The sequence below is a fragment of the Euphorbia lathyris genome, chromosome 2 (assembly GCF_963576675.1).
Source record: "Euphorbia lathyris chromosome 2, ddEupLath1.1, whole genome shotgun sequence".
Lineage (NCBI taxonomy): Eukaryota > Viridiplantae > Streptophyta > Magnoliopsida > Malpighiales > Euphorbiaceae > Euphorbia > Euphorbia lathyris.
In genome coordinates, this window is record NC_088911.1 from 131945275 (window position 1) to 131965452 (window position 20178).

Sequence of the window (20178 nt, forward strand, 5' to 3'; positions counted from 1 at the left end):
TGATGCTTGCAATGAGAAATGTCGTAATTGTTTACGTTATAATGAAAACAAGGGGTTGTTAATACCACTTTTAAATAGTTGAAGGGGCAAATAGAATAGGTCGTCTCGTAAGTTCAGGGGGCAAAATGACTAAAATTGACAAGTTCAGGGGGCTGCGTATGGTTTAGGCCAAAATTTATTTATAAAGTTGGCAGCTAAAAACAATTTTACTTCTAACGCTGACAAGTTGGATCAATTTCAGACATCATTATAAATATAGACATTTTGTTTTTTATTCTATATATCTGTTGTCTATCAAATTTCGATTTTGTATGATTTAATAATAGAATTGGAGATTGCTATTTTTAAATCGACGAAATATTTGAATTTCTTTTGTCAAACTCATACAAAACACAATATATTTTTTTTAAAAATTCGACGAACTATTTGAATTTCTTTTGTCAAACTCATACAAAACACAATATATTTTTTAACAAAATTCATGTATATTCATTTGGTTTTGTTACTAACAAGTGATAAAATGATGCACATATAAAGTCTAAATGATATGATTCATAACTGAGAACGTTAGAGGTAAATTTGCTTTTTACTACAATTTTACCTTCTTCCTTCCCTTTCGTTATAACCCTAATTAACATACCTTCCTGAATGTAAAAGATTATGAGAAAGACTACTCATAATTCCTTAATCTAAGGCTATATCTAAGGCTATATTTAATTAAGGTAAAAGATAATGTAATATAAGATAACAGGATAATATAATATATATACTCTAACACTGAAAGCATATGGTAAATATAAACTGCGAGAAGGAATTTGTATATATATATATATATATATAGAATGTAAATTTCTTAATCGTGTGAGTTTTGCAATTTAAAGGATATGTTTGTGTTAGGGTTAGGGGGAATTAATTAAAGAGAGATTATTTAGCTAATCTTATTTGGAAAGAAGTTTAATAGAATGCGATTTTCTTCTAAGTTTAAATGGATGTTAAATAAAGATTAGAAAACTTTTAAATAATCCGATTGTTAGTTCCACCAAATTGGTGGAATTTGAAGATTAACTAAATAACTTTAATTTAAGCAAACAAGGTTAACTCTACCTCGCCTCCCCTCCCCTCCCGGACCCTAACTAAAATGCATTTATCTCAGATAAACTTCAATATTTTCATTATTTTAGTTTGTTATAACACAATACAAGTAATTAGCCCTAACAAAGGACGTATATCAGAACATTTTTTAAATTTTTTTTAGAGGACAGGCTCCGGTTAGAAATTAATATTAAACAATATTTAGACCTTAACTATTCGTTTATGAGATGGTTGGAGCAACTTTTAGCTTTTTTGATGGAAACAGATGCACTTCGGAGTTTTTCACGAAAATTATCATTTTTATTTCTAAAAAATATGTTTTTTCTTTAACATTATTTATATCTTTATAATATCATTGTTGAAAGAATAAAGTTTTGATTCGTTCAATAAAATTTTATTTTCAATTTTAAATTTATTATTTAGATTATTTGTATTAATTTGCGTAATATGTTTTTCATTTTAATTATTTTATTGACTAATTTAAAACATACCTATATTTTCAAACAAGTTCTTTGACAAGTTCGAACTCTCAACCATTTATTCTAAACATTCCGTAATTTACAAATATACTAATTGAATTACGCGGCATCGTTTTTAAAACTTGTGTTGTTATATGCATTCTGATAATTCAAAAAAGAATATTAGAGTTCCATTTTTTATTATTTATTCTTTTAAGATTTTTTTTTTGTTAGAAAAATATATAATTGGGAGGAAAAATACCAAATACAAAGCATTTTCTGTATAAGCATTAGGGCAGCTGAATGCGGCAGTATTTGGAGGACAGGATAAGATAGTATGATAGTATGATAGTACTCTACTGTCGGTGATTTTAATAAGATTAATTAATTATGATAATTTGGTGTTAATTTGATAAATTAATTAATACTCTAATCAACATTCTTATTGGGCAAATAAAGTGTCCCTTTCTATATAAAAGACAAAAGCTAGTTAGTGCCAAACCCAATTTATTCCAATTTAGTACGTTTGCATTGTATTGCCCATATCCTTTTCTTTCTCTCTACACTTTCTCTCTCTAGGGTTCCCCCAAAACTAACCTTCATGGGCACATTGGAAAGTATAGATTCTACGTTCCAAATTCTCTATCTTTTCCATTTGTTTAAAAAATAATAATAAATAAAGCAAAAAATATATATTAGTGGTTTGTCGGATTTACAAACACAAATTCGTGATTTGCTCGATGTGCTTGCGGTTTGCTTGATTTGTAAATACAAACACGTGATTTAAAAATTTGTAAAACTCGGGTATGTGGTTTGTGTAGTTCACAAATTCAGACATTTTGTCAAAAAATTTATCGTGACTTTTTAACCTAAAAGGGAGCAATTTGAAACAAATATAAAGACTGGTTTTGTAAATTATCACATGTATGAGGCATGAATCAGATACAGAGACGACCTCAGTATTTTAAAGGGTCCAACTCTTATATTCCATTTTTTTTTATAAATATAAAGTTGATGAATACAAAATTTAATTAGTTCTTGATTGATGTCGGTTGATTAAGAGCTTTGATATAGGAAGTATTCTTGTTGTCTTGGGGAGTTAACAATATAGGAAATAAGGTTTAAGATTTTGTATGTATACTTATTGTATGATTTTTTCTCTTGATACAAGTAAAGTGATTTGCCTCCGAATTTATGGCATCAAAGGTTAGCTAGGATTTAAACACCAAAAATAATTTCATCCACGGCCACTGAAACTTCTTCTCCTTCCTCCAATTCGTCTGCGTGCGTGAACTCGTCTACTTTTTCCTCCATGTCGTCTGCTTCCAACCACTCCAAATGTTGGAGAAAACAAAAAATAAGAGACTTAAAGTTGAAAATAAAGAAGAAAATATAACAAGAAAGGGCTGGTGATTTTCTGCTTCTTATTCATAAAGAGAATGTATCTTTTATAAGCTTACAAAGTAACTAAATACCATAAAAATCTGAACTAATTTTAGATTTATTAGCCAATACTGCAATAACAAAATAACAACTAAATATATGTAGCTAAATCAGAAAAATCAGCTACAAATCAACTTTGAATTAGTATTCAACATTCTCCTTAATTCAAAATTAGTAACTCCAAGTAAAGCTCTGAAATAGAAAAACTTTCTTAAGATAAAGACTTTGTGAGAATACCAACCAAATTCTCATGAGTGGAAAGATAGCTCTTTCTTCGCAACCAATTCACGAATGAAATGCAAACGAGTATCAATATGTTTAGTTCTGCTGATGGATCTTTGTCATGACAATTGTAGCTTTGCTGTCACAAAATATTGTTGTTGCTCCCTTTTGTTCATGTTGAAGTCCAGTTAGCATTCTCCTAAACCAAATGGCTTGACAGGCTATTGAAGCTGGTACTACACATTCGGCTTCTAAGGATGATAATGATGTTGTAGCTTACTTATTTGAGCTCCAAGTAATTACTCCTGATCCCAATGTGAAAACATTTGCTGAAATACTTCTCCTATCTTCTAAAGAACTTGCAAAGTCACTGTTTGTGAACCCATTAACTTTTTTTTAAAGATTTTGAGTACCAAATTCTACAAATGGTACCAGCAATATAAAGAAGGACCCTCTTTGCAGCTCCAAAATGAATTGAAGAAGGATGTTGCATAAACCTGGAAATTATGCCAATAGAAAATCAATACTGCGTTTAGTGTGGGTTACATAAATTAATCCTCCTACCAAACTTCTGAACTTTTGAGCATCGATCTTCTCTTCTCCATCATCTTGCTGTAAATTTTCATTGAGATTCATAGGTGTAGCTGCTGGATTACACTTAAGCATGCCAAATTTCTTGAGCAAATCCATAGCATATTTTCTTTGAGTGACAAAGATTCCATCTTCTGCTTGTTGGACTTCAAGGCCTAGAAAATAATGTAGTAATCCCATGTCTAATATCTTAAATTTTTTCTTCATATGTTCTTTAAATTCAGTCAACAAAGAACCTATCAATTTTACTGTACCATGCTTGGGGAGCTTGCTTCAAGTAGTTCAATGCCTTTTTTAACCTGTACATTTTTGCTTCTTGACCTTCCACCACAAAACCTTCAGGTTGGGCAACATAGACTTCCTCTTGTACTCTCCATTCAGAAATGCAGATTTGACGTCAAATTGTTAAACTGGGCATTATAATTGCACTGCCAAAGCTAAAAATGTTGTCACATTCTTTAAATCGAGCTACTGGAGAAATCGTCTATTCGAAATCGATTCCATATCATTATGCATATCCCTTTGCCACAAGTCGAGCTTTGTGTTTTTGTATGTTTCCATCTGCACCAAACTTTGTCTCGAAGATCCACTTCAAACCAATTGCATTTTTGCCTCCAGGTAAGTCCACCATCTCCCATGTTTCATTTCTTTCAATAGCTTTCATCTCTTCCATCATGGCATTCCTCCATTCTTCTTTTTCAGATGCTTTTATATATTGTCCAGGATCTGAAATAGTAAGAGAAAATTAACAAGAGCAATAAATGTCATTAGTGTATTTGGGATTTGGTTTTCTGGCGCTTGTCGATCTCCTAAGAGTAGTTGGCTCATTTGAAACTCCATCATCCATATCTGAAGAATTTCTGCTTTGTGGTGAAGAAGTTGGCAGGCTTGCTGGATCCATGGATGAAATTGGTGTTGGATTTTGTCTTTCATCTTCAGAGATTTCAAGTGGTATAGAAATCTTTTGCTGCACTTGTTCTTCAATGAAATTCCAGCCAACGTTTTCATCAAATACTACATCTCTTCTAATAAAAAACTTTCCATTAAGTGGGTTGTACAATCTATATGCTTTGGATTGACTATAATAGCCAATAAAAATACATCTTTCAGATTTTTCATCAAGCTTTTGACGAGAGTGGGAATTTACCAAAGCATACACAACACACCCAAAAATACGTAGATGACTTACATATGGTCTTCTAGCGCACCATGCTTCTGTGGAGTTTTATTCTTGACAAACCTTATTGGTGAGAGATTTAATAAATAGACCGTTGTTGCAACAACTTCAGCCTAGAATTGATTTGAAAGCCCTCTCGCTTGTAGCATACTTCTGGCCATCTCTACAACAATTCGATTCTTCCATTCAACAACACCATTTTGCTATGGGGTGTGAGTAGTCAATTGCCTGTGAATGCCACTTTGTTTACAAAACTTAGTAAACACATTAGATACAATTCTCTATCTCTGTCAGTGAGAAGAATTTTAATATGAGCTCCACTTTATTTTTCCACCATGGCCTTGAAGTGCTGAAATTTCTCAAAAGTTTCCGATTTATATTCCAGAAAATAAACCTAACTCATACGAGTGTAATCATTAGTAAACAACATGAAGTAGCGACTTCCACCAAAGGACGTAGTTTTCATAGGACCACATAGATCATCATGAATTAATTCAAGACATGTTGAAGCTCTCCACACCTTTCCAACAGAGAATGATTTTCTGGTTTGTTTTCCATAAATACAACTTTCACACAAATCAATGGAATCAATTTTTGGAAGTCCAAACGCCTTACCTTTAACACTCGGTAACTTCAAGCCTTTGATATTGAGATGCCCGTACCTCAAATGCCATAACTTTGAATCATCTTTTCCATTCACAGCTAGCACAAAATTTTCCACATCTAATGGAAACATTTTATTTTGATTCATCTGGATATTGATCAATTCTTGACTTGTTTGTTTTTCTTTGATCACACATGCCTCTTCATCAAATAACATTGAGTATCCACTAGTAAATAACTGCCCAACACTTAATAAATTGTAACCCAAATCAGGTATGAATTGAACATTATACAATAACTTGGTCTTACCGTGGCTACTTTTGAATCTCACCACACCTTTTCCTTCAACTTGAAGTTCCTTTCCCATACCAAGTTGTAATGACATCTTTTGTGTCTCATCAAGCTAATGAAATATGGATTTTGCTCCCGTCATATGGTTCAAACAACTGTTGTCCACAAACCACATATTGCTAGAATTATGGTTAATGATTGATTGAGCCATGATAAGTTTATCCTCTTCTTCATTCTCTGTTGTAAAGTTGGCTTTCTGATCTTTATACCAACAATTAGCCTTTATGTGTCCATATCCTTTGCAATGATAGCATTGAACACCATTTTTGAAGGTTCTGGGCTCATCGGACTGCCTTGGTCCTTTATATCTGCCTCTACCCCTTCCATGGCCATGACCACGGAATCCTCTTGGACCTCTCCAAAATGGCTGTTCATTCTCACTAATTTTTTTACCTGCTTCCTTCACTTGAAATGCCTTCTCTTCCATCTTTTTAAATGATCTGTTAATTGTCAGCTTATGTGTTTGAAGACACCCCAATTAGTTCATCAAATGAAAAAATTGACAGATCTTTATATTCCTCTATAGCAGCTACTACATGGTCAAATTTAGGAGTTAAGCATCTAAGTACCTTTTAAAAAATGGTCTGGTCGGTATCTCACCATATGATCGTATTTGACTAGCTATTGTCATTGCCTTTGATGAAAAATCAGCAATTGTTTCTCCACTTTTCATAATTAAGGTTTCAAAGTCACGTCGAAGTGATTGCAACTTTACTAAGATGAAATTTGAAGCACATTGAAACTCCTTCTGCAAAATACTCCATGCTTATTTTGATATGGTTACCGTTGCGATCCTTGAGAAAACATTATCATGGACAACCTGCTGAATGATCACCAATGCCTTGGAGTCTTTCTTCTTATTCTCATTCAACTTGTTTTCATCATCTCCAAGATCTAGATACCATTTTTCTACAAAATCCCAAAGGTCTTGAGATTTGAGTAAAGTCTTCATTCGAATACTCCAAAACTCATAGCCTTTTCCCTTAAATATAGGGATGAGAGGTTGTGAAGTACTCATTACATTCCCATTGTTGACCATTGAATTTTCTCTCAAGTTTTTCACTCACCTCACGTGTATACACTCTCTATTCACTCTTTCAAACATGTTATAATACCAAAAATGTTGGAGAAAATAGAAAACGAGACTTAAAGTTGAAAATAAAGAAGAAAATATAACAAACAATAGTTGATGATTTTCTCCTCCTTATTCATAAAGAGAAGGTGTCTTTTATAGGCTTACAAAGTAACTAAATACCATAAAAATCTGAACTAATTTCAGATTTAATAGCTAATACCGCAGTAACAAAATAACAACTAAATATCTTTAACTACATCAGAAAAATCAACGACAAATCAACTACCAAGTCAAGTTTGAATTAGTCTTCAACACTCCTATGGAAATTTCAACTTGAATAATAATCCCTTCCAGCATGTTTCAAATCTTCCATGTAGCCTCTCCACTAAGCTTCACGCCACTAACTTCTTAATTTGGCGTACACAAGTTTAATTGGTCTGTAATGGCTACGACCTCTTTCACCATGTTGATGACATTATCCCACCATTCATTAATAATGTTAAGTATGCTTCTTGGAAGAAAGAAGATAAAAATAATGTCTTGGCTATTCTCGACAATCTCAGATAATATGTTTGCCTCGGCTGATCAAAAACATGACAGCCAAAGAAGTTTGGGCAGAAACTTCATGCAACATTTGCACAAGGACTTTTTTCCCAAGTATGAAACACATGTCACCAATTTCTTACCCTTAAGTGTGATTATGAGTTTATTACAGTTTATGTGCAATGAGTCAAATGTCTCTTTGACCAATTAGCAGCTCTTCAACTTTTAAGAGATAGGATGATGTGTTGATTATGTTTTGGCTGGTCTATGACCATCCTATAGACCTTTTATGCGGATATTAGAGCCCCAATTAATCCTTATAACTTTTGATAACCTATTTGGTTTACTGCTAAGTGAAGAATTGCAGTTAGTAAGAGATGTTAACTCATATGTGATTGTACCTATACCGTCATTGACCAATTACATAACAAGAGGGGCTGGTGAGCTATATGGTCTTAGAAGGGGTAGGTCGTCCAAGGGTGGATGTCTGGATTCCATTAGTCTCCACTACAAGAAAACATGCATTTTGTGGGGAATTTTCCCCCACAAAGCATCATATTTTCACCATTGAAATTTTTTATAGGGAAATGAAAATTTACCACAAGTTCGACACAAAAAGCTCTTTGTGGTGAATTTTAAAATAAAATAGTACCTTAACAAATATAACACTTTTAAATATAAATGTTCAAAAATAATAATTAAAGTAATTATATTATAATGTGAAATTGTATTAATTACATAAATAATAACTTTACAATTTAAAAGCTAGAATTGTGTCAAAACATTATACTAAATTCTACCAAATTAGCTTCATACTGTACCGGCTAGAATTGTATCAAAAAATTACATCAACCATGTTAACCAAGCTTGTACAACTATTAAAACATCATCTCCATATAGTTGTGAACTTGAAACCTTTGAGAAAAATAACAATCAACAACTTCAGTAATATTAGGCTAACTATCAATAATGAACAATGAATATAAAACATCAACTATACATCTATTAAAAAAAACTCATTCAGTTACTATTGTTAACTTTGATTCATTTCTCTTTCTTGATTTTCCTATTAAAAAAAACAACTAAATGATTATACTCAAAGTGTTGCCTTGCAAAATGAGTTACTTAAATTTGAACAAACAATATCTTCATAATTATATTTCATGTAGAATGTCCAACGAAAACTCATTTTGTTTTGCAATTAGAATTGAGATCTAACAAAATTGATTTTTTTTGGCTCAATAATAACAAGGAGGACTTATAATTGCAAAAAGTTACATAAAAAAAATGAAGCACTTAAAATGTGAATTAGTTATCAATACACGATAGATGATGGAGTTCTCTTCATATTTCACAACGAGAAACTATATTCATACTTCACAACTTCACTAATATCAATCTATGTATTTATTTATTTATCCGTGACAGTCAGAAAGCGATTCTGAAAACATAAATTTAGCAAAAACTTGAATATACTAGACAACATTAGAGTAATACTAAAAATATCAATTTATACTTATCGATGCTAGAAAATGTATAGTTTTTTTTAGTTAAGGCATTAGATGCGATCACTTATTCCTCTACTTATGCTTTGAATGAATATTGTTATGGTATGATAGATAGAGGAGGGAAAGAGTTTAAATCACCCACCCAATGAAGAGTCAAAATCGATTTAAAAGTGTTCGTGACACAAAGGCTAGGAAAAAAGCCATAGAATTTTTTTTTGTTTTCCAATGCAGCTTAATCGATCTAGCGCAGAACAAAGCTTTTCTTGTTTGAGCTTTCTAGTTCCTCAGGGACTAAGATAGTTATAATATGGAGTTACTGCTAATGTACAACGTAATAAATTCTAAGGTCAGCCTGAGTGGTTAAGCAAAAAACCTCTTAGCGGACATGTTCTCAGTTTAATGATTGGCAGATGGTTCAGGCCTTAACCTCACAGTAGTAACATAAGAAAGAAGGTTCCAAGGTATATCCATGTACATGATAGCTTATTCCACCAGCACCCGACTAATCAAAATGTCACGGGAAGCACCATAAATATTTTATTTGAGCCTGCACTAAAGGGATGAGAAGGAAATTCCCAGGCAATCAACTTGCTTACCTTGATACTTAGCTCAATTTTCTTCGAATAGAAAGCAGTGACATCAATTTTAATATCAAATCGACTAAAGAAGGCTAATCCTAAAAAATGCCTATTCTCGGCTAAAAGGAGAGAGGCGAAACATGGTAGGCTTAACTTAGAGGGGGAAAGATTCGAAGAATAGTCAAAGAATAAATTATTTCTGTCCGAACTACCATAAGGTTAGTAATACTTCGTATAAAAGAAAAAAGAGGTAACAGATAACACTAACAAATAGAAAAAGGGCTTAAGAAACCAGTCTATGACTTAACATCAATAGAATGCTACATCAAATTCTCTCCATCCTCAACCTTTTACACCAAAAGAAGAACCCGTGGGATACTATAGGGTTTACACAAACCTTAACGTCTAGCTCTCTAACCAAAACTATACCTCAGTCCAAACCAATACTATCTAGCATACTCTAGCTCTGTAACCTGCCTAAACCACACCATCACTAACCTTAATTTTGTTTAAAAAACTAACATATAAGCATTATAACTAGAAAACTAATACAAAATTAACCTCAATGCTCATAGACAACACACTAAAAGCAAGGAAAAGGAAATAGCTAAACAAAATCTAGCTGATTACTTGACCACTACATCAATAGTTAAAGACAAACACATAATGAACACAAAAAAACCTATAATCGTTAGTCTCATACTACACATGGACAAGTACACCCCAAGCCATTGAGATTTTATTTGCATCCCTTACGCGTGCCTTCTAGTTATTAACTTACAAACCCTTTGTTCTTCTCACCTTTTTAGCAATGTGGGATAGAGGTTCCATTTTCTCAAACACAACCACTTCATGTGACTTCTTTGAGCATCAATTTCTCATTTATTATTTATCAATTTTGAGTTTATAATATACCGTTGAAAAGATCTCATGGAGTAGAATACAATGACATATTACATGTTACTCGAAACTCCAACTATCTATATATATTTTTAAGCTTCAAATTAAAAAATAATCACAAAAATTAAAAGTCATTTTTCCAACAATACATAGTACGAAAGAGTCATGCAACAACTTATCCATATTATAAATATAAAACACAAATAAAAAATTTGGTTGTTTCGTACAATACAGTTTGGGTAGACACTATGGTTACTTTGTTTTTGACAAAATAACTATTATTTTGTTTTTTTCCACCATTGGATGATAACTTTGCTTTTTTCCACCATTGAATTAATTTTCTATCTCATCATCCAATGGTGAAAAAAACAAAGTAATGGTTATTTTGTCAAAAACAAAGTAACCATAACTTATGCCGACAGTTTGGTTCATTTCTCCATTTGAAAATTAATAAAAATCTCCAAAATTATATCTAATAAATAAACTCTTTTTTGTGAGATAAAAATTCTCGAACTTTAAATTATACTAATATTAAAATCCAAATCAGAATTTTTTTTAAAACTTAATGAAATAATAATATGAAAGTAAATTATAGTGATATTGTTAAAAAAAATCAAAGATATACCCAAACTTGCGTACGTCATTATTTGATTAATTTTTTGAATATATTTTCTTTGATGATTTAAACTTTAATATTAGTAAAATCTAAATTTCAAAGAGTTTTATGTTATGAAATGAGATTTGAAGCTATAATATTATAGTTTAGGAATAATGAGTATATTACTGCTAACAAAAAAAATTTATTCTTTCATTATAATATTGGATCTAAAAGATTATAATAAATTTTTACTATTATTTAATGTGTAAACATTATACAGAAAGAGAATTCAAATATTTTTCTTTCCCATTGGATATTTACAGTTACCCTCAGTTAATTAATTTGACAATTATTCTTATCACTTCTTACCAGATTTTTATATATTTATAGGTATTGTACCATTTATTTACCGAATTTTTAAGTATATCTTTATATGAAGGTAAATTCTATGGCTACTTTGTTTTTCCAACAAAGTAGTCATACTTTGTTTTAGTATCCAATGATATTTGAACATGTGTTAATTAAAATTATGTTAATTAAAATTATTAAAAAAGTAACCTGCTATAGCAGGTAATATTTAATTATAGAAATTTTAAAAATTATTAATTACAAGGTAAATAATATATCAGTCCCTATATTTTAATTTAATTACTATTTAGTTATTATATGTTAATAATATACTATTCAGTCCTTAATTTTAATTCAATTCAACAGTTTAGTCCCTTATAAAGGGACTAATCTGTTCAATAATTTAAAAATTTAAGTGATAAAACTGTTGATCAAAATAAAAAAATCAGAACTAAACAATAAATAATTAAAATACGAGAACTAAAGAATATGTTAGATATTTAATATGGGGACTGATATGAATATAGTATACCATTATTGCACCAATATATGGGCCAATTTAAATTGTTTTTTTTAAGTACCAAATCAATTCTTGAATCATTGCACTTTAAAAACAAATTAATGAAAAAGGGTTAAAGGATATAAATTAGCAAGAAACCCATCTTTTTTGGATTATAATATACAGATGAAAATTTTGTCGCTAATTCCTTCGTTGATGTCCATTTTCGCTAATTCCTTCGTTGATGTCCATTTTGACACGAGTATTGGAAATCATAAACTTGTGACGGAATATTTATGTTTAGCGATGAAATTACGTCCTAATTTTAATTTTAGTATGTTCTCCTTGAATTTAGAGAGTCGATAAACGCTTTGCAACTCTCTGTAATTCTACCCTGCTTACGCTAAGCATGACATGAAGTTTTTGGAGGAAAGATCAATAGCAAAGTAGGTCAGTTTGATAATACTGAGATGAATTTTTGGAATTAATAACTTTGAAGTGATTTGACGTTCTTTGCTCAACATATGCCGACTTGCCCTTAGTAAAATGATGATTACCAAACTTTAAAATAAGATATAAAGGTCACTTACTTTACTGATATAAATATCTCTTATAAAAGTAAATGACCTTAAAATTACTATTGCCGATCTCAAAAGGTAAGAGTCTAAGAAATAAAATTGTTTAGAACCACATTTTACTTGAATCACATTTTTCGATGTTCATAATCACTAATTTTTAAGGGTGTGGGTGTATCTCTCTAAACAACTTTCTTCATTCTAATTAAACACTTAAATGTTTTTAAAATAAAAAATTACAAAAATTAAAGTTATTTAAAATATAGTGGACGGATCCAAGGAGACACCAAAGAGACTTGAGCGTCTATTAATCGCTGGAAAACGGTAAACATGAAAGCTATGCATGAGACTTGACTTTTACGTCGAGGACCAAAATCATGCTAGTAACGATAAAGTTAGGCCAGGAGATCATGTCAGTAACGGTAAAAGTAAAGTCAGATCAAGAGATCATGTTAGTAATATTAACGGTAAAGTTAGATCAGGAGATCATGTTAAAATATCATGTTAGTAACAGTAACGACAAAGTTAGATCAGGAGATCATGTTAGTTAGTAATGGTAACTGTATGTTAGTAACAATAATGGTCAAGTTAGATCAGAAAATCATGTTAATAACGTAAAGTTAGATCAAGAAATCATGTTAGTAACAGTAAAGTTAGCTTAGGAGATCATGTTAGTAACGGTAGATCAGAAGATCATATTAAGAGATCATGTTAGTAACAGTAAAATATCATGTTTGTAACAGTAACAGCAAAGTTAGACCAGGAGATCATGTTAGTAATGGTAACTTTATGATAATAACAGTAACGGTAAAGCTAGATAAGGAAATCATGTTAATAACGGTAAAGTTAGATCAAGAAATCATATTAGTAACGATAAAATTAACTCAGGAGATCATGTTAGTAAAGGTAAAGTTTGATATGGTAGGTGCAATTTACCCAAAACATTAGGACTTTTTAAGGAATTATATAAAACTCAAAATGACCTACTAGAAGAATCCAACATTTTTTGTCATCTTCCTAAATAAATAAACGAATAAAACTCCATTCTTTATTCCAAGAAAATGACAACTCTCATGTACCTTAAATTCAATAATATTTTATCCATCACATTTAAGGAAACACCACCCAATAATTAATTACTAATTAACACCATTAATTAAATCTCTTTAATTTTCAAACCATGGGCTATTGGATTATGTAACAAAAAGCTTTAATTTCTCCTGTAAAGCCAAAAAAACCGATAGACAAGACACTATCGTCATTACAAAAAAAGACCAAGGGCAAAACCGTCAACTCACAAAATTATTACAAAAAAAAAAACACTCAGTTTACACTCCCTTCCTTCTCTCTCAACTCAATACGCAAAACCACCCGCTCGGTTTCTTGTATTGTTTTTCCGGTGACCAGAACCATGAGACGACGCCGTTGAACCCCGCGACGACGTCGTAGAAGCTGAAGAACCAGAAGTCGGTTTAATCGCCGCCAGTGAACAGTTATCTTTCATCAGAATTTCTTCCTCGTCCATAAAAATCTGCCTACACCGGCACTCCACGCTGCAAAAAGCTCTGTCTCCTCTGAAAAAAACCCCAAATTAAAACATACACATTAAAATTAAACCCTAAAGATCATCAAAGATTCCTCCTTTACCAAGAAATAAGATCTGGTTCTTAAGCACACAAGGTGTTTGTGAAAATGCTTCAATAAGATCTGACAAAAAAAAAAAAAAAGCTTGTGTTAATGCTTACTTGTACATGTAGATATCTTTCCCCGGGGAGAGTTTGTGTCGACAAAGAAAGCAATGTTCGAGGAAAGTAGGTAGTCGGAAAGTGGTCGGAGAAGAAGGGAAGGAGGTCGGAGAAGACGGTGGTTTAGTTATCATCATCAAAGTAGCTTTGTTTATAACTTGTGGAGTTTTTTCTTTTTCGAAACTACTGCAATTTCGTGCTTCTAAAACTATGCTTAAACCCACCATATCTCATTATAAGAAGCTCTCTGGTTTGGCGGCGGCGGAGGCGGTGGTGGAAGAGGAGGAGGAGTTTTGGGTTTGGTGAAATGGTAAGGGAAATAAATAGAAGGAAGAAATGGTACAAAGAAGAAAGAGTAGCAGGAGTAGCAGTAAGGACGATTTGACTCGTTGTGCTTATTAACTGCCACGTAACCCATTTACTATTGTTTTATTTTTTTATTATTTTTATATTTCGTTTTTTGTCTTTTTCTCTACTTAACTCATACGTTTCGGTTCAGTAATTAGTTCGTGTTATTGTAATCGCACTCTCAGGCGCGTTATTTCACGTTTATTGAACTAGTTAAAATAAAAAATATTTCTTCAATGATTATCAAGTATCAAATTTATAAATTGGTTTAATGTATATTTACTCCTTTAAACTTGGTACGTTTTGTCTATTCGTATGAATTTTTAAAATAATCTATTACATATAATTAGTTTAAAAAATCTATCATATATTTATAATTGGTTTTAAAAACATATTACATACCTATAATTGGCTCATTCAGATCTCCTGCACATAAAATCATTGATCTGATATCTTTGACAGATTAGGCGATATACAGAACGAACTCACACGTTTTCATTTTTTCTATATCACGCACGTGTCACTTCATCTGTCAAAGATGACAGATCAATGATTTTATGTACAGAAGGTCTGAATGAGTCAATTATAGATGTGCGATAGGTTTTTAAAGTCAACTATAGGTGTGTGATTGGTTTTTAAAAGTTCAAGGTGATAATAGGCAAAACTTACCAAATTTAAGAGTGTAAATATACATTAAGCTTTATAAATTTAATACGATAAATGAAAGGATAACTGTCAAGATAATCTCTTCTTCTTTATCCGAGTTTTGAGATTTTTTTATGGCTTTTAAGTGGAAGATAAACTCATTCTTTGATTTGCTTTGCTTTTTCATTATTGCATGTTTTTTTATTAATCTACTGTAATGGGTTTGGTAGTTTCTTCTTTATTTGTAGTTTTTTTTTTCTTTCTCCTTTTATGTGTGGTTATGTACGTCTCCCTATATGAGTGTTATCATGTTTTTCTTCATTGAAAAACATAAGAGTTTTGTTTATCATAATATAGATCTAGCTCATTAAAAAACCACGAAGACATTCCTAGAAAAAAAAAACTATAAAGTCGATTATGGATGCAGTGTACTTCTCGTTATTGTGACAAAAACAGTTTCAAACACTATCTATTATTGCTTTATCATGATTTATGATATTAAATATGCAGATTCAAGCTTATTTGATGTACTTTTGAAATATAATTTTGCAATTATTTATGTCAAAATATATTATTTTTCTTATTAACGAGTCCATTATTGTTCTTCTTTTTTTAAATATGGTAAATGAAAATTTTAATAAATTCGAATATAAATATAAATAACTAAGTAGTAGTTATTATTATTATTATTATTAATATTGATATTGTTAATCTCTTTCAAAAAAAAAATATATATTCATGTTTTTCTTTCAAAAGTTGTGCAATGCACTTATCTTAAACAAAAGAAAATTACATTAAAGACAAAGGAAAACCCTTAACCCACCTCACTCATGTGATTCGAACCCATGACCTCTAGGATCATAGGTATATATTTTATATTTTAACTTAAATTATGTAATTTAAAAGAGTTTTAAATTTTAGTTTATTTGTAAATACATTTTTGAAGTTAAAAATAATTAAATTATATTAAATATAACAAAGATAAAAAAATTTATATGATATTTAATGAAACATAAAATTAATTAATTCAGCTTTAGCAGAATCTATAAACTCTATACCATGGAAGCAACAAATTAATTACTTAGAAGATGGCGAAAGAAAGGGAGAAGACGAAACCTAGGTCGGCTACGATTTTGGGCGGCGCGGGCGGCCGTTCGGCGCGAGAGGCGGAGGTGCGTGCGGCGGGGAGGGGGCTGGACGGTGATCTGGCGCTGGATGGTAGGTCGGCGGATGGGGGAAGGCATTCAGAGATGTCTCCGTGCGGTAGGAGGTTGAGTGGCGAGAGGCTTCGGGACAGATCCAGGGAGCGGGATCTGCCTGCGGGATCGGTGGGAGAGGGGCTTGATCCGGAGTTAGCGGGTATGGGGGTGGCAACTTGCGGTTCAGATCGCGGCCGGGAGCAGATCGGGTCTTCCACGGCGCTTGGGCCGACTGCGGCGCAGGGATTGGAGGAAGGTGGCAGATCTTCTGCGGGTGTGCTCGGGTTTCCGGCAGAGTTTGAAGGAGGGCAGGAGCGGGTTGCGGGGGTCCCTTGCCCTAGGGTGGGCAAGTTGCCGCCTGCGGACTGTGCGGCGCCTGTCCTCCCTGCCGATGGCGCCGGGCACCGCACGGGGCCTGCCGTTGCTGGGGCTGGGCGTTGGCCTGGTTTTTCCAGCATTGTGCCTGGCATTGATGGTCCTTTTCCGGTCAGTGCTGGGTACGCTGAGGCTGCATTTGGGGGGCAGGTTGCCTCGAGTCAGAGCCCTTTTGAGGCTGGGCATGATGTTCAGGGACAGGGGAACATGGCCTCCCCCAGGACTGCAATTGGCAATAACGGGATAGGTAAAGGGTCTTGGAAAGACACTGTTATGGGAGTGGTTGAGGAGGAGCTCTGCGTTGAGGAAGTGGAGATGGTAGGGGATTCTGCGGATCTTTTCTCTGATTCGGACGAGGAGGATGGTGTCCAGGATGATCCTCTTTGTCCGGTTATTAGACTGTCTTCGGAAGAGAAGAGGGAACTCAGGGAGAAGTGGAAGGTGTCTTTGATAGTTAAGGTGTTGGGGAAGAGGATCAGCTTTAATTATTTTGCCCAAAGGATTCAAGTCTAGTGGGCTAGGAAAGGGAAAGTCAGTATTATTGACCTTGAAAATGACTTCTATGTCATCAAGTTTACTAGAGTTGAGGATTACAATACTGTGATTAAGGGGGGCCCATATATTATTTCCAACCACGTTCTGGCTTTACGGCCTTGGGTTCCTAATTTTAATCCCCATGATTCTACTGTTAATAGAATTTTGACTTGGGTTAGGTTTCCGGGCCTTCCCATTGAGTATTACAGTGAGAATTTCCTAAGCAAAATTGGAGGCATGGTTGGGAAGGTCCACCATGTGGATAAGACTACTATTGGTGCCATTAGGGGCAAGTTTGCTAGGGTTTGTGTGGATGTGGATCTTGCGAAACCCTTATTATCTAAGTTATGTGTTCAGAACAAAGTGTTCTTTATCGAATATGAAGGCTTACATAACATTTGTTATGATTGTGGCATTTATGGTCATTCTCAGGAAGGTTGCCCCAAAAGGGAGTGTGTTTTGAAGGAGACTGTTATGGAGAGTGGGAGTATTTCTGTAGGTAACCAAGGGAATGAAGGAAACTTCGGTCCTTGGATGGTAGCTAAACGGACTACTCGTCGTAGAACTCAGCCTCCTATTATGCAGAATCTTCCTCCTGATATTATCAAGAAGGGGATTTCCGTTCCTTCTAAGCCTATGGCTGCCCCTAGTGTGAAGGAGAAGCCTACCCCCAAGGCTAGGGAGGAGGCTGGTACCAGCTTAGCTCTTAGGTCTGGCTCTAGGTTTGGTGCCCTATCTTTGGAAGACGTTCATGAGCCTGTCCAGGGAGAAGAGCTTATGGAACACAGTTTGCCGGGTCTGGATTCTGTTGTGTCTTCTGAGCTAGTGGTTGATTCTGTTAATCCCCTCTTTGCTTCCAAGAATGAAGCTCAGGGGGCCCCCTGGTTCAGGCGGCCCGAAAGATGAAGGAAACTAATGAGGGTAGGTCTTCTATTCTTACTGGTGAACCTGGAATTGGGAATCCAATGGGGGTTATTAAACCTGGCTTGAAAAAGCCAAAGGGCAAACAAAAAAGCATCCAGAATTCCTTGGCTTTTTCAGAGAAGAGGGGACCTGCGGGTACCTCGGTGAGGCTCTCAGGAGCCCCTAGTAAATACCTAGCTTAGGTAGGTTGGTGCGGTCAGTCTCCTCCTTTCTATGGACTTGTTGTGCTGGAATGTTAGGGGTGCTGCTAGCAAGGCTACCCGTATCCATATTAATGACCTAATTAAACAGTTTAACCCCTCGTGTTTTGCTTTACTGGAAACTAAGATTAGTGGTGAGAAAGCAGATGGGGTGGTTAATAAGTTTAAGAACTGGAGGTGTGTTAGATCGGAGGCTACTGGCCGAGCTGGTGGGATCTGGCTTTTCTAGAGGCCAGATCAGATTCATTTTGATGTTATTAGTATCGATAAGCAGTTCATTCACTGTAAAGTGAGCATTTCTGGTATTACTCCCTTCTTGACCACCCTTGTGTATGCTGATCCTATCTTAGTTAATCGCAAACGGCTGTGGGAGATCCTCTTTTCGATGAGTGGCAACATCTCTGAGCCCTGGTTTATTGCGGGAGACTTTAATGATATCGGCCTTATGAGTGACCAGAGAGGAGGTTCCAATCATTATGTTAATCGCTGTCTTCACCACAAAAATAATATGGATTTATGTGGGCTTTCCGACTTGGGGGCTTCGGGTCATAGATTCACTTGGAAACGCAATAGTACCTTTGTTCGTTTGGACAAGGTCTATGCTAATGTGGCTGCCCTGACTTCTTTCCTTGAGTGTTCTGTTTTAAATCTTCCGTTCCGTCATTCGGACCATTGCCCTATTTTGTTTAGACTTTTGAGAGGCAATCGGCCTAGGGTGAAGAGACCGTTCCGGTACCAGCTGGCGTGGGAGTCCCATCCTAAGTTTAAGGAGTTCGTCCAAGATAATTGGAAACCTCATTCGAATGTCCTGCAAGCTTCTGAAGGGTTCAGGAAGAAGGTGCTTGGTTGGAATAAGAATGTCTTTGGGCACATTATTAGAAGAAAGAATAAGTTGTTAAAAAGGATGGAGGGTGTTCAGCGTAGGTTGGATGTGAGGTTTGATCACAGTTTAGATGGCCTCCTTAGAACCCTTCAGAAGGAGCTGGAAGCTGTGCTTAGGCAGGAGGAGCTTCTCTAGTTCCAGAAGTCTAAGAAATCCTGGATTAGAGATGGGGATCGTAATACCAGGTACTTCCATCTGTCTACTATGATCAGGCGGCAGAGGAATAGAATTGAGGCTATCAAAGATTCTGATGGGGAGTGGGTGTATGAAGATGAGGTGATTCAGAATTTGGCTCTGGAGTTCTTTAAGGAGCTTTTCAAAGAGGATCCTGTTCAGCTGGAGAGGGCTCATTCTACTGCTACCTTTCCTTTGATCAGTGAGGATATCAGTCAGAGTGCCTTTCTTCCTATTTCCCGAAAAGAGATTGACCATGCCATCTTCAGCATTGGGGCGTCTAAAGCGCCTGATATTGATGGTCTTCCAGCTGGCTTCTACCACAAGCACTGGGGTGTTGTGAAGGAGGGTATCTATGAGTTTATCATAGGTGTGTTCAATGGGTCTAAGGATATTGAGCTGGTTAATAGAACTCTCCTGGTCCTTATTCCTAAAATTGATAAGCCTTCTTCCTTTTTGCATATGAGACCCATCAGTCTTTGTAATGTTCTTTACAAGACGATTACAAAAATTTTGGCTAATTGAATCCGTGGCATTCTTCCAGAGATCATTTGTCAGAATCAGGGTAGTTTTGTACCCGGTAGACAAAT

At 34.3% G+C, this 20178-nt stretch overlaps 1 protein-coding gene across 1 annotated transcript; it reads right to left on the reverse strand.

Moving 5' to 3' along the window:
- Positions 1-13690: 13690 nt before the first annotated feature.
- Positions 13691-14633, reverse strand: LOC136216872 (FCS-Like Zinc finger 15). Its single transcript, XM_066003419.1, has 2 exons — positions 14307-14633; positions 13691-14135 (listed from the first exon to the last, which is right to left on the reverse strand). The coding sequence occupies exons 1-2, from the start codon at positions 14531-14533 to the stop codon at positions 13916-13918; spliced, it is 447 nt and encodes a 148-aa protein (XP_065859491.1). The 5' UTR covers positions 14534-14633; the 3' UTR covers positions 13691-13915.
- Positions 14634-20178: the final 5545 nt, after the last annotated feature.